Source organism: Centrocercus urophasianus, unplaced genomic scaffold, assembly GCF_019232065.1.
Source record: "Centrocercus urophasianus isolate 14NV4802_14NV808 unplaced genomic scaffold, USGS_Curo_1.0 seq_16, whole genome shotgun sequence".
In the NCBI taxonomy this organism is placed as follows: domain Eukaryota; kingdom Metazoa; phylum Chordata; class Aves; order Galliformes; family Phasianidae; genus Centrocercus; species Centrocercus urophasianus.
In genome coordinates this window covers 33900746-33915646 of record NW_024884711.1, presented here as the reverse complement: position 1 = coordinate 33915646, position 14901 = coordinate 33900746, and the positions used below count along the sequence as shown (strand labels likewise).

Below are 14901 nucleotides of genomic sequence, written 5' to 3'. Positions count from 1 at the left end.
AAATCTTTTCTTCTGTTTACTTCAGTCAGTATTGCTGTACTGGCAGAGAAGTTGGGAAGGGGCTATGTGTGGAATTGTGGCCCTTGATATAAAAAGGGAGATCTTTGTTGTTTCTACTTACTGATACATTCAAAATATCAATGACATGTGAATGCAAGTATAACTTAATTGCATGGGTAAACACCTATCAATTTTGTTTAACAAAGATGACAAATGCTACTTATTTGTTTTTTAAAGTAATAATTTAAAAAAAAAAAAAAAAAAAACCTTGATGTGTTGGCCAAAAGGGAAATGAGTTGAGAATGCAGAAAGTTGGAGCTGTTATTTACTCTTTACTTGAATTGCATCTTTTCCAACTCTTCCTTTTTTCTAGCTGTTCTGCAGCAGCCAACTGTGTTGAAGTTCTGGAAGTTTAATCACTAATTTGTTGACAGTTTTAGATTCATGAGAAGTATTCAGCAACTCTTTAGAGGTCTTGCAATGTTTTGTGTGTTTTCATTTGCCACCTTAAGGGCCTTGGTCTGCTCTCATTTCCATTTTGCAAAGACTGTAGAAGTTGAAGAATTCTGGGAATAGGTGTATCTCATTGTACCTATGCTTAATGTCCTTACTTTGTTATGCTAGACACTATAAAAAAAAAAAAAAAAGTAGGTACAGACAGTTTCAGTAGATACATGAAGACATGAAGATTTCACTTACTAATGCATTTTTTGGTTAATAATTTGTTAATTTAAATAAATCTTATCGATGTTGTAGCTTCTAGCATCAACTAGACGGGACCAAGACAATCTGCAAGCTGAGCTGAATCGCCTTCAGGCTGAAAATGATGCCTCTAAAGAGGAAGTGAAAGAAGTGCTACAAGCTCTTGAAGAGTTAGCTGTCAATTACGATCAGAAGTCTCAGGAAGTAGAAGATAAGGCGAAGGAATATGAACTGCTTAGTGATGAACTCAATCAGAAATCGGTAGGAAAATTGATTGAATTGATGAGAATCTTCAACATATGGATTTTCTTGTCTTAGCTGTGTATCTTGAAGCCAAAGGTTTTTCTCAAGGAGAAAATGAGAGTTTAAGTCTAGAGCTTGCTTAATACCAGAAAAGAAACTCCTGATTTGATCACCAAAGTGACTGATACACTCTTTATATGGCTTTTTTTTGTACTCTCCTTCCTCTCTTTTGCATGAAAATCCAGGAATTCTTTCATGGTAGATATGTCCTGAAAGATTTCTTCCTGTGTCAAAATTTGTTTGTATGTTTAGTGAAACTGTTTGTGGAAACTGTGTTAGTCTTCTCATTAGCATTCAGAGACTGCACAGTTTTGGTACTGATGTGTGTTGACAGAACTGAGAGATGGATATAGAAGTAAAATTAAGGTGTTGTCATTCTCTGTCTGTCGCAGCAAACCCATGCAGTAACTATCCTTTGGCACCACTGGAATATTTCTGCTCTTTTAAAGCTGGTAAACAAAGAGCAGGCAAGTTTAGAGCACCCAGGCTACTGAATTGCAGCTGCTGCAACCACAGCAGTTCAAACTAACTGCAAATCTGTTCTGGAGTAATAGCAATGCTTACAGGCTCCCAGAACTGGGTGCTGTGTTTGGATGTTGCAATATTATGTAATGTGGAAGTAGTTCTAAAAATGTATGCATTGTTTATTGAAATGTAATTATTTTTACTGCAGGTCACTTTAGCTAGTATAGATGCAGAGCTTCAAAAACTTAAAGAAATGACTAACCATCAGAAGAAACGAGCAACAGAGATGATGGCCTCCTTACTAAAAGATCTTGCAGAAATAGGAATTGCAGTCGGAAATAATGATGTCAAGGTAAGAATTAGTGCAATTTTTAGTGCCATGTATTGCGCACACACACACTGTGGATGGATAGGGTGAGGCTTCATGGTGCAGTAAAAATAACCACCATAGGAAGCCTTATGTATTAATAAATTCAGAATTAGGTTATTTCTTGCTTTTTCTGTGAGTTACCAGGTCCCAAACAGAAATTGATTATGCAAACGTGAGAGAGAGCAGGTATGATAATTGAAATAGTGTTTTCATTCATACTGTTCCTGGGACCATGACAGTTTCAAAGGTGTTGTCTTGGACCTACAGTGGCTACAGGGAGGTTACTTCCCTTAAAAATGGAACATATTTCTGAAATAAAGTGTAATTTAGAGGATGACCATAGGACAGGAACTTAAGCAGTGCTGTAAGTGACGTATTACCTTTGTGCAAACAAAATAGCTCAGGTAAGGGAAACAAAAACTAACAGAATAATTATTTTCAAGAGTCTAGGTTAGATCAAGTAATGCTTTTTTGGTGTTAACCTGCAGGTGCAAGTTGCCAATACCTCAGTCAGGTTCATTAGAGTTAAGCTTGTAAGGGATGAGATATTAAAGGTAACCTTTTAAGCATGTTACACTTCCAGGTTATTCATGTAAGTTCATTTTGATGGCTGAGTGCTGTGATTACTGGTTCAGGTGGGTGCCAGAATGCTAGGCACTAAGTTGCTTTACCTCATCTTGAATTCTGTTTCTGTACCTAAGCTTTCTAAATGTGATTCCACAATTTTCAGCAGCCTGAGGGAACTGGCATGATAGATGAAGAATTCACAGTTGCAAGGCTGTACATCAGCAAAATGAAATCGGAAGTAAAAACAATGGTAAAACGATGCAAACAGTTGGAGGGAACACAGGCTGAAAGCAATAAGAAAATGGAAGAGAACGAGAAGGAGTTGGCTGCCTGTCAACTCCGTATCTCCCAGGTAAGTGTTTCTTTACAGAACTCAGCTGTATCCTTTGTATTCTCTGCAGTTTGGGTGCTTTTGAGTAATTGTGCAACAGGATGTTAGAATGTCCACAGTATGTTTGTAGCCTGATAGTACTTCTGTAACGTTTGTATTAATTACTAGGATCTTTATGTTCTCTGTCATGGGATCACTTACAAATACAGATCTCACAAATCTTGTGCTCTGCTCTAATGCGTCAAGTTCGAAGTGGAAGAGGTAGTGTTAGCACAGTGACATTGCAGTAGTTTTACATGCATAATTGGCCATTTTCTTGTGGTTGTTAGAGAAGATGAGCGATGTGACTTCTAACCACCACCAACATTGTGATTACATGTGCAGTTTAATTATTGTGATTTACATACAGATCATCTTTTATGAATAAGATGATGCATGTTTCTGTGCAGTTTTCTAAATGCAGGGAGCCTCTTTCTGATCTGATAGTATTTAATATTCAAACACATCTCTTCTCCCTGCCAGAAAATGTACTTCACTCAATTGAGCAACGTGAATGCAAGATGTTCTAACAGGCTGTGTTACAGACCTAGTTGTGTAGTCATATTCTTCTTAGAGATTTAGTTTGCACCATTTTTATTTTGAGACCAGGTTGCTTGTTTAAAGAGTGTTTGTATAGATGTAATTCCACGATACCTAGTTCTGAAGTAAATGCATCTTTTCATTCTACAAGCACGAAGCCAAGATCAAGTCATTGACTGAGTATCTTCAGAATGTGGAGCAGAAAAAGAGGCAACTGGAAGAGTCTGTGGATTCTCTTAATGAAGAACTAGTTCAACTGCGTGCACAAGGTAAGAACAGTTTTTGGTAGTCAGTCCTTCCTTCCCCCACCCCAGTTGAAAAATGTAAGAATAAATATGGAAGTGGTCAGTTTAGACTGAAGGGCAGAGCTATAAGGTAGCTTCTTGCTACTGAACCTACAGCGTTAGTCAATGGGAATACATACTTGCTGTGTTCAACTGCTAAGAGTAGGATTAAAGATGTTAATGATTATAATTGATGTACATAGATATGCAACTTCGGTATTTTGAGGTGTGGGAAAGGAGGAAAGGGGAACTACCTTCATCCTCTTTGTGGCAGCCTAGATACCTGGCTGAAAAGTCTTCTCTTTTCTCCCATTTCTAGAAAAAGTCCATGAGATGGAGAAAGAGCACTTAAATAAGGTTCAAACTGCAAATGAAGTCAAGGTAAGCTATTTTTTTTTTTTTTAACAGCCCAAATTGTAACAACGCAAAGCATAATACGTGCTGTTTTGTTTTTTCAAATAGCAAGCTGTGGAACAGCAGATTCAGAGCCATCGTGAGACACATCAGAAACAAATCAGTAGCCTACGAGATGAAGTTGATGCAAAGGAAAAACTTATCACTGAACTCCAAGAGTAAGCGATTACCGTCATTGTGGTAATGGCAGATGTCTCCAGACTGTGCAAGTACAGAAGGACAGTAGGATGGGAGGGAAGTGGCAGGGATTTTTCTTCGTATTTCTGTTGCTTTACTGGATGTCATTTATGATAGATGCACTTGACTGCAACAACATATCAATAATTAGAAACTAAGGCTTCTGATAACGTGACTTGGATTGCAGTTTAATGGATTTCTGGATGCTTGTCATTACAGTGATACAACAAAGGTCTTTTCTGCTTCAGGTTAATTTAAATAGATATCAAAGACATATTCCTTTCCCATCCTTTTAAAAATACATCTGATTATTTACTTTGTCTTCAGCCAAAATCAGAAGATGATGCTTGAGCAGGAGCGTCTGAGAGTTGAGCATGAGAAGTTAAAAGCAACCGATCAGGAGAAAAGTAGAAAACTGCATGAGCTTACGTAAGTGATGATCTCACATAAAACAAGTGTGTGGAGGAACTTTTTTTTTTAAGCTAGAGACCTGATATGATGATGAAGTTGCTTTCACTGTTTGATAGATATGCTTATTAAAGTGAGGCTCCACAGCCACCTTGAATTTAATTTTTTAGAACCTTTTCCACTGCCTTAGTATATAAAGCTGGAAGTAAAATAATGAAGGATGCAAAGATGTCATCGTTTTATGTGACAAAAGGCCTGGCATTTTTCAGTGTCAATGTGCTATGGGATGAGCAGTCAACTTCCTATTTTTACAGCTAAGTTTTGCATGCTCTGAGACTAGAAGAGACTTGCATTAACATTAGAACGGATCCTTACTGTTTCTAGTTCTTGCGTGGTTTAGCTAGTTAGGTAGTTCTGACTTAAACTGCAGAAGTTCTAACAATCAGACCCGATTGATCTGTTTGTAAACAATAATCAGCACATACTTCTCAGGACTTTTACTGTGAAATACGTTGTTGGTTAAATTGACTGAAATTTGAATGGTAGTGTGTAAGTAAGTCCACCTTATTTATTTCATACACCTCTAATAGTCCCAATAGATTTTCTTGTCATAGAAGACTTAATAAACATACCACGTTTGTTTCATATTTTGCAGGCTAGTAAAAGAAATACACAGCATTGATCTCTTAAGGGGACTTGCTATGTTAGAAACTTTGCCCTTCCAAGGATCTGCAAGAAACATTAAAATTCATTTGATATTATGTCCTCCTCCTCCAATCCAGTTATTTTATCCGTTGCACATCAGAAATGTGCTGGCAAAGGACAGACCAGAAATGATGCTGATTATTCACATTTTATTGGCCTAAATAGTTGTATAAGGTGTCTACAACTACTTTTCCAGTGAGGTCTGGAAAATGGATAGAATGCTGACAGATTCTTTAGCATATTTGATCACTCAGATGTTTAATCACTTAGCTGCCATCTAGTAGTGTGTAACTGGATGAGAACTTTCCAGAGCGTTAGCAGTGCAGTCACTGCTTGCATGTTAAGTAGGAAGACAGGAGGAGTTCAGAGCAGTACTGTTGGGTTGTATTCCTGGAAACTGGAATTCCATTGCTTATGGTGCAAGCTTTGGCAAATGTAATGGAGGTGAGGTGGTGGAACAAAAAGAGAGAATCCCAAATCCATTGCTTGATACTTAACACATTCATAGATGATTGAAGAGAAGAGCATTTGTAGAATAAGATTTTCACTGGTGTTACTGAACTTGATTCTGAAAAATCTTCCTTCATTCATTTTATAAATTCATAACTTAGATAGCTGAAAGTACTTGTTTGTATCTGTTCAGTATTAGGAGTTCTCCCTCTTTGCCATTTGCAGCTTTCTCCCTTGTTCCATGCGAATTTGAGTCATGTCATCAGTTGGTTATATCCATAATCATGAGGGCTTCAGCTTAGAAATAGATGTTTTTCATTTGAACCATGTTGTTTACCACTCTAGTCTTCTTAAAGCATTTTCAGCTTTGTTCAGATGCTTTAGGATGAATATATTCTCTTTTAGGGTTATGCAGGACAGACGGGAGCAAGCAAGGCAAGATTTAAAGGGCTTGGAAGAGACTGTGGTAAGCTTATCAAAATATGTTCTGTAGGAAATGGAATTACTTGCTTTTTTCCTTGAGAAATTTCTTTTCTTCCTCAACTGTAGGCTAAAGAACTTCAGACTCTCCACAATCTTCGGAAGCTGTTTGTTCAGGATCTGGCTACTAGAGTGAAAAAGGTAATGTGGTGCTGTGATGATATTTGGTGTCTGTGAGATTGTTGTGTACATTTCAGACTCAGTTCTAAACTGAAATTGATCTGTGTTTTTTCTGGTTTGGTTTTAACACGTAAGTTCAGATTTGTACTCGGTATCTTTTTTTCCCTTCTCATGCCTTTGTTACTGCAGAGTGCTGAGATTGACTCGGATGATACAGGAGGCAGTGCTGCACAAAAACAGAAGATTTCTTTCCTTGAGAATAATCTTGAACAGCTTACAAAAGTTCACAAGCAGGTACGACGAGACCTAATTTCAAGTTCAATCAAAAGCAAACAGACTACTTAAGCTGCATCATCATGGAAGTGATGTGTTGTTTATGAAGTAACTGTTTTGAAAGTATTTTGATGTCTTGAATGTATTTGTTGATATAAAACAGTAGGTTAAAGTTTTCCTATAAATTAATTCGGTGGGTACCAATGAAATAGTTGTTTAAACCAGAGAAGACTGAAGCTGGTGTTAAGAGTCAGTGTCTCAATCTGGGTGAGATGCCTGCTTGTCCCTGACAGCACGTAGGCTGTGAGTGTCTATGTTGGATAGCGAATTCTTTCATAGTAGCAGATGACAATCTTAGTGCTGAGCTATTAGATTTACTAAAAGTTTAAGTACGCTAGGATAGGCGCTGTGCTGTTCATACCAGGCAGTATGCCTGGTCAGGGGATTATGTGTTGGTTGGCTCTACCCATAAAGAGAGAAACCAAGAAACTAATGGATTTAATTTCTGTAGCTGGTACGTGATAACGCAGACCTTCGCTGTGAGCTTCCGAAACTGGAGAAGCGACTTAGGGCTACAGCTGAAAGAGTTAAAGCTTTGGAGTCTGCACTGAAGGAAGCCAAAGAGAATGCGTCTCGTGATCGCAAGCGGTATCAGCAGGAAGTAGACCGTATAAAGGAAGCTGTAAGATCCAAAAATATGGCCAGACGAGGACACTCTGCACAAATTGGTTAGTAAAGAATCTGTTGGCTTCTGAAACTTCCAGCTCTCCTGATGTACTTTTTTCTCTGCGTGTATTTTTCAGACGTAGTTGGATCCACTCACATGAACATGGTGCGGTGTTCTACAAGTTCTGTTGTGGTTAACAGTTGAACTGTGTGTGTGTTCTATTTTGTATTAGATGGGTCATTTCTGTGATCCACTGTGTGAGCTGGGAAAGTTTTACCTAGAATTCTACTCTGAATGTGTGTTCTGGCTCCTAGAACAAAACAATACTGAATGCACGTCTTATTTTTATTAACAACATTTCAAGATGTTCAAGAAGTAGGTGTGTGGGATTTAATAGACATTATCAGTAGTAGGTGTGCTGTTGGACTGGATCTTAAAGGTCTTTTCCAACCTTTATGATTCTAATATGGCTTCATAAGGCTGTGTAGTTTTGTATGAAGTTATGAAGTGTTAGGAGCTGGTGCAGTGCTCAGTGCAAACAGTATTTGTTTATGAAAACACATGAAGCATGTGAATTGCCTGTCAAAATTACTTTGTTTTGAGTTCCAAAATATAGCGAGTATTATAACGCATGCTAGTAAGTAGTGCATGGAGCAGTGTTATTTGTGGAGCAGCCCATATGCAGAACTGCTAGCAGAGCAGTGTAACTAGTGGTAGGTGTGAGGTGGGCAGTGTGGTAGAATTCTTCTCAGGAACATAATGCTCGTGAAACTCAAGTGATGAACTGAATTCCTCCTGACAAGAGATGGTGCTCTTCCAAGGACATCCGTTAGGTGGAGCAGATAATACATGTGAAGATAATTATTCAAAACTTTGTTAGCTTTAATTCCAGCAGGGACAATAAAAGGAACACTTTGTCAGATTAGTACTGAGCACTGAAAAACAGGCAAGTTCTGAAAATACCATCTCCTAAATTTGTTTTAATTTAATTTAAAATGCATTCAATTTTTATTATTACTCCTAGGACGCTGTAAAATAAGCATTAGTAAATTTGAATGTTGAAAGTGTTACATGCAGACCTGTAAGTGGTGTCTCTCCTCATACAGCTAAGCCCATCCGTCCTGGCCAACATCCAGCAGCTTCTCCAACTCATCCAAGTGCAATTCGTGGGGGAGGTGCGTTCACTCAGAACAGCCAGCCAGTTGCACTGCGCGGAGGTGGAGGACGGCAGGACAAAGTGTAAGTTTGGCTCGAAGGATTTGAGACTGCTCTTGTGTATCTTCATTACTGTCCGTTCTTCTGCATGAAGTCACATGAAGAATCGTGGACTTTTTTTTGCCCAGAATTTATAGTTTGAAAATCAGTATTGATGTGCATCTGATGAATGCAGTTGTTTTGTTTTGCGACTAACATTTATTGTCCAACAGTAATGCTGGAGTTCTGTTCCAGTAGAGCAAAAAAAAAAAAAAAAAAAAAAGTAAAAAAAAAAAGGCAATAAGGATACTATTACCAGCCACAGCAAATAGCTAATATTTGGGAAGGGAGTGGACATGTCATGTTCTTTTGGCTTGCTAGTATTTCCTTTTGTAGGTCCCTTTAGAAAGCTTTGGGCAATAAAATAAAAAAGACCCTATTCTTATACATTGTTTCCTTGCTGTTTATACCAACTGTGTACTGTGTTTTGTGTGTTGGTAATTTGCAGGTGTTTAATGGAACAAGTAATGTCTCTGTCCAGTAAATTGAAATGTACTAATTAAAATACAGGAATAGTAATTGAAATCAATATATGCATTTTTAAAATTGAGACTACATCTCTAATCTCATAAATTGTTCAACTGAGTCAGGTACTCATATGTAAGTTATTCACTCAAGTCTCTTATTAACATCTCCACTGTAGTTCATTTATTGACCACTGAAGGGAAAAGCTTTGCTGCCTCCTCTGTCATCACCCTCACTTCTGAGTGTTCAAATAGGGATATCCTGTAGGAATTCTTGGTTAAGATTATCTGTATCTTCAGTTGGAAAATGCTTCCAATATGATTGTGTGATCATTGGCCTTTCCCTTGTTGAATGGCTCCAGAGCGGCTTATAGTAATCTTGTTTTTGTTCATTTATTGTTGTTAGCTGAATGTCTTTTCAAGACTTTTGCTGTAATTGAGGGGAGGAACTCAGGCTGTAGAACTAGTTAGAGGAACCTGGTTCTGTTCAGTAGTCTTTCTTAAGGTAGAGGGTGAAGTGGAATGTAACTTAACTTGGAATAACATCTGCCTTCAGTGACCAAGGAGCTGGCAATTCATGGATGTTTGATTATTATTTTGGAGTGATGAAGCTTGCAATTACTTTGACAGTGAAGGTAGTCTAGTTCAGCTGTCCAATGCAGAGGCATCTGGAGGTGTGATTGACCTAATTTATTTTAGATGCCTTGAGCATGTGGATATTCGTGGTACAATAGTGCTGCCTAGATCTGTAAAGAGAGAAAGAGAGAGATTACTGAATGTCATACGTTTGTCATACGTCTTTATCAAGTAGCTTAAGTACCCTTATAATCAGCAATAAAGGACTGAATTTTAAGCTTTTATCTTGCTGTGAAGAAGGAACTTTCACTGTTGGCTGTGGGGAATTTAAGCAGGAGACTTAGCACTTTGAGTTTTGGACTATTTGTAGATAAATCATCGGAGAGAGAAAAATAGGTAAGTTTTATAAAAAAAAAAAAAAAAAAAAAGCAGGAACAACCAAATGACAAAAGAAACCAGTGACATAATATGCTCACAGAGTTTCTTTAGGCAGCTATAAAGCTTTCATAGATATCTTCAGTATAGGCCTGTTACCTGTTGCTATATAATAGTGCTGAGTTTAGCTCTTAAGAGCAGAACAGTGGTCTTTTTTTTTTCTTTTTATGAGGGCTTATACTAAGATAGCAAGCATCTGGATTTCTGGTTAGGTTAGAACTTCTGGTACAGTAGAAACATGATATGCTGTTTCATATCTGGAGACTGCCATTTAACAAATTATTCTAGGTATTCTCTGGTAAACGAAGAGAGAGTCCTTTGTTACTTCCCTACAGAATCAAACTTCATTAGTGCTAAATAACCTCTTCATTCCCACCGTGTCCTTCCAGAAGAGCAGCAGCTGCTAGGTGGGTAGGTGGTACCCAGACAGTTCTCACTTCCCTGGAAAAGTAGCAATAGCTGTGGGAAATGGAGATAGAATTGGCTGGATTGTAATGTTTGCTGCTTTGAGTATCTGGTCTCAGTAGTGTTAGTCAGCTTATCTTGCTGTAAATTTGTATTGGTAACAGCCAGCATTGCTTAAATGCTTTGTGTTGCGTAATTTCTCATTCTAAAGCAGATGTTGTATTAGCATTTATTTAAGTGGTTTAAGAATTGAGCTCTGAAGAGCTGTATAAGTAGTGAATGTGCTCTACTGTAAGTGTAAATAGCATGGCTTTTTTGGCTTATCGAGTACAAACCTTTAACTCCTTTATTTTTCTCATTTACAGTTGCTGAGAGGCTAATGCAGCATGAGGAGGATTGGATATCGTGTAGAGGGAGTCATTCCATGACAATAATCTCTCCCTTTGGGGACTGTAGGATTATTTTTTTGAAAATGTATAAATTATACCTGGCCTGTACAGCTCTTTTCCCTTCTACAAATTCTGCTAACTAATTCCCCCTTCCCCTCCAAACAAACAAACTAGAGTGCAATTTTGGCGTCTTGAAAAATGACATGTTAGTTAAAGTGTAGCTCTGCTCATTACACGGTTTGTCTTTCATGTCTTAAATTTAGTCTGCACTGTGCCAAGCTGAATGTACATTAAGAAAACCTTAGTTCAGATTTTCTAGCTTCTTTTGTGTACATTTATTGTCTTAGGGAATGTGCAACAGTGTTGAAGTATATTTCCATTTCCATCACTTCACATAACACTACGTGTCCCACTGAACTAGAACGGCACTGCGTAACATTACGGTTTTCCTTTGGAATGCTGCATAGAGCATTGGAACTAAACTTATTTGTACAGCATCAGAATACTGAAGTGTGCTTACAACAACTGCCCTACGGCACCGCGAGCGCTGCACCACAGAACTACAGAGTTCAGTATGAACGAGGCTGTTCCACTGTTATCTGATTCGATGCCCCTCTGTCGGGTGCTTTAGAATTAAATACTGTACAGTACTAAGAGTAAACCGAAGTTTACAAAAAAGACTCTGGCAATGGATTGTCTCATCTGTCCTGTTCCTGATTCTACACACAGTACAGTCTGGTGGAGTGAAAACATTCTGCTTCATTCTGATGAGCTTGTTTATCCATTTGTCTCTATCTGTGACGGTTCACTTTCGCTGTTTCATAATAGTGAAGTGAGCACCATCTAAAATGTAGCTCGATATTCCACTGCATACACAGTACTGAACTTTGGGCTGAAATTTTAACTTCCAGTTACAGTAAATTTGAGCAATGATTTCAGATATGCCTAATCGAGGATAAGACTTCTTAAAGTGGATGTATCTGCAAGTCCCAGAGATGCGTTTAAAAATAAAAATAAAGCACTACACTGAGTTGTACTTGTAATCCGTTTGTGAGTAGGTATATGGAATGTCCTAAGTAGTAGTTGTTGAATCTTTTTTCTTCTCTTTGCAATAAAGTCCTGTGAAGTGGCTAATGAAATGAAACATGGGTTTTTTTGGTTGGTTTTTTGAGCTCTGATATTCCCACTGAGCTGAATCTGGGTTTTAAACTCTTCTAGTGCAATTTGCCTAACTTATTTGTAGGGTTTAGCCACTATAATTCTTAGAACAGCTTCTGGATAGTAATTAGTTATCAGGTCTTTGAGGAAGAAGGAACTGAATGTTACGGAAAGAATTTGGATGGCTCTCCATGCCCAATTAATACCACTTTGGAGTTTTCTTGATGGGTGTTCCATAATTATTGTGGAGAAAGAGATCTGTGGCTGTTCAGACAGCAGTTCATGTTCAACTTTTATATAATAAATAGAGAAAATATTTATATTATGATGGAGTGTAGTCAGACTTTAGACCTTGAACCACTAGTTTTCTATACATTAGTCTGAGTTTTTAATAGTTTGCTTTTGAAAGGCTGAGTGTATCGGTCAGAAATGTCACTTGTTTTGGAGTTTTCAGCTTTTACGGCTTCTGTTGGTGAAGGCTGCCCAACACTCCAGACTTGCTTGTTTCAGAGCGTGTTCAAACACAGCACACTGAGAAAAGGAACAGCAAACAGTTCACCTGAGTTTTCTCATAATGGAAACAGCACTGTCCGCCATTTCTCTTTGCATTAACTCCTTCAGTGCTCAGGCCTTCATGTATTGATTTGCAATCATAAAAGCAAAACCCCGCTTTCTTGAAAATGCATTCAAATGAAGCAGGATTTTTTTTCTCGTGCCTGTGAATGGGGGTTTCATTTCTGTGGGTAATCATTGTGGGTTTTGGTGCTGAAAATTGCTGTATTTAAAAAAATAAAAGGTAACTAATCTGTAGCTCAGCGTACGTCACCTTTTTGTATTTAAACTTTTTTATTTTAAACCTTTTATGGAGTTTACCAAGAACTGCCTCTTAAAATGTAAAAAGGAAAAACGGAACAAAAAACCTTTTTGTTTTCAGGTTTGGCTGTCATAGGTCAGCTGGACGGGACAATTACTGTTTTTTGTAAACTTAATCTTCAGTCTCTACAGGGAATGTTCAGCACTGCTAGTTAAACTTGCAGTCTTTGAATGGTTCTTATTTTTACGTTCCTCTAGGTCACGTTTTTTACAGGATGGTTTAGGATAGGAACTCGGTGAAATAATATTTATTTCAGGTGAATGACTAAATTATTTGCATAGCTGAAATGCTGACTCACTGCTGTGTATGATTCTAAATTTGACATGAGAGGACAATTCTACCTGTGGACTAAGATGATTTAACTTCAGTACACTTGAGATGCATTAAAATGATTGATTGGGGGAAGACGCCGTATAGTTTTAATTTACTTGCATGCTGTAAATGTATTTGTGTTTAAATAAAGAGAAGGAAAAATCTTTGAACTTTCTGCGTTTACTGTATGTGCACCGGGCTGTCAAATGGTCAGGGTGTATTGTAACTTCACAGGTTTCCTGGCCAATTATGTCATCTGTGATCGCATCCCTCATCTTTTGTCTCACTGTTCGCAAGTTTTTCATACGCCCCATCGTAAATATTTAATCTTGGGCTTCGAATGGTTGTTCATGATTGAAAAATGAAACAAAAAAAACAACCCTACAGTTAATGCCTTGTGGAAGAAATTTCTGGGAGCAGAAGGCAATAAGGATAGACGTGTCCTTGGTTTGGGGTTTACTGACAATCGGGGAACCATTGCTACTCTTAGATTATATGTGTTCCTCAAAATAAAACCTTGTTTGGAAACAAATTGGAGATGTGGGCAAGTGATGTGCATTCTGAGCAAGTGGAAGTCGATTTTTTGAGGGCTTTTAAGGGTGAAGATGCCTCGTTTAAAAACAGCCGGATGCAATGCTTCCCCTCAGTATCTTCTTACAGTGTGCGCGCTTGGGGGCTGTCTGCAGTCTGCTGTGGGCTGTTTCTTTGCTTGTGCTTGGAGGACTTCGATGTGCTTGGAGTGTCTTCAAAATCCATGTAGACTTGTCCTCCTTTCCTTTAGCAGCTCCTGTCTGTGTGCTTCAAGAACTTCTTGTGTTTTCAACTTGGTACCTGGTGGTCGCTCATTCCTGTCTGTGAGAGCACCATCCCCTTCTAATGTTTTGTAGACCTCTTACCTCTCTGCTGGGTGTTTTCTCCTTGAAGACTAATTTTTCTTTTACTGTAATTTGTGACACTTGTTTCTGCTTTTGATGAGTGCTACTGAACTGATACATTTTATATGGAAGCTCTTTATCACTTGCAGGGTAATTTTCTCAGAAAAACTTGCAGCTAAATTTGCAGAGCTAATATATCTCAGGTGTATAGAAGCATGCACAAGAGCCCTACATTTAACTCTGCTGCTACATCAAAGATGATCTCAGAAAAGACGCTGCCTGTGAAGCTGCTCGGGGCTGAGCTAATCCTATACTAACGAAGATTTGAGAGTGCCTTCTGTTAAAGGACGGCAGTTCGGTCGCCCTGGCGAGGTGCTTGATCCAGGTGTGCGCTAGGGCCGAGCAACTCGAACCACTTCCGTTGCAGCTGAAGGCTAAGGGATGCCTGACCAGCTTCTGGGGCTGTGAGGGAGCGGAGGGGAGCTCCCTCCCCGCGGAGGCCGGGCTGAACGCGAAGGTCCGTTAACCAACCGCCCGCTCTGCCCTCGGCGTGGACCTCGTTTCTGCTTTCGTCGGAAATCCACACCGCTCTCGAGTGGGACGTGAAGCCTCCGCTTCCCTCAGGGCCCGGCATGAGGCTGGAAGCCGAGGGAGCGGCAGCCCGGCTGCGGGGCGCCCGCTTGGGAGCGCGGGGCCGAAGCGCCTCGAGAATGAGCGTCGCTCGTTTTGCTTTTGCTTCCCCCTCCCACAGAAGCTGCATTTCTCTCGTCTCCTCCCGGGTCGCAGCCGCCCCGGGGCCTCCGCCGCACGGCGCAGAGAAGTCCTGGAGGAAGTCCTGGAGGAAGTCCTGGAGGAAGTCCTGGA

The 14901-nt window shown here is 39.2% G+C and overlaps 1 protein-coding gene across 2 annotated transcripts in view; it reads left to right on the top strand.

Moving 5' to 3' along the window:
- Positions 1-13332, top strand: part of KIF5B (kinesin family member 5B) — a 31678-nt gene extending 18346 nt beyond the window's left edge. The window contains exons 14-26 of one of the 2 annotated variants that reach the window (XM_042816932.1): positions 757-963; positions 1679-1822; positions 2574-2759; positions 3469-3586; positions 3921-3982; positions 4064-4173; positions 4520-4621; positions 6161-6221; positions 6305-6376; positions 6545-6649; positions 7140-7356; positions 8402-8534; positions 10795-13332. In XM_042816932.1, coding sequence (XP_042672866.1) covers positions 757-963; positions 1679-1822; positions 2574-2759; positions 3469-3586; positions 3921-3982; positions 4064-4173; positions 4520-4621; positions 6161-6221; positions 6305-6376; positions 6545-6649; positions 7140-7356; positions 8402-8534; positions 10795-10801 — 1524 coding nt within the window. In that variant the 3' untranslated portion in view covers positions 10802-13332. Of the gene's footprint in view, positions 1-756; positions 964-1678; positions 1823-2570; positions 2760-3468; positions 3587-3920; positions 3983-4063; positions 4174-4519; positions 4622-6160; positions 6222-6304; positions 6377-6544; positions 6650-7139; positions 7357-8401; positions 8535-10794 lie in introns of both variants that reach the window. The other variant, XM_042816931.1, reaches the window with a different exon arrangement.
- The last annotated feature ends 1569 nt before the right edge of the window (positions 13333-14901 follow it).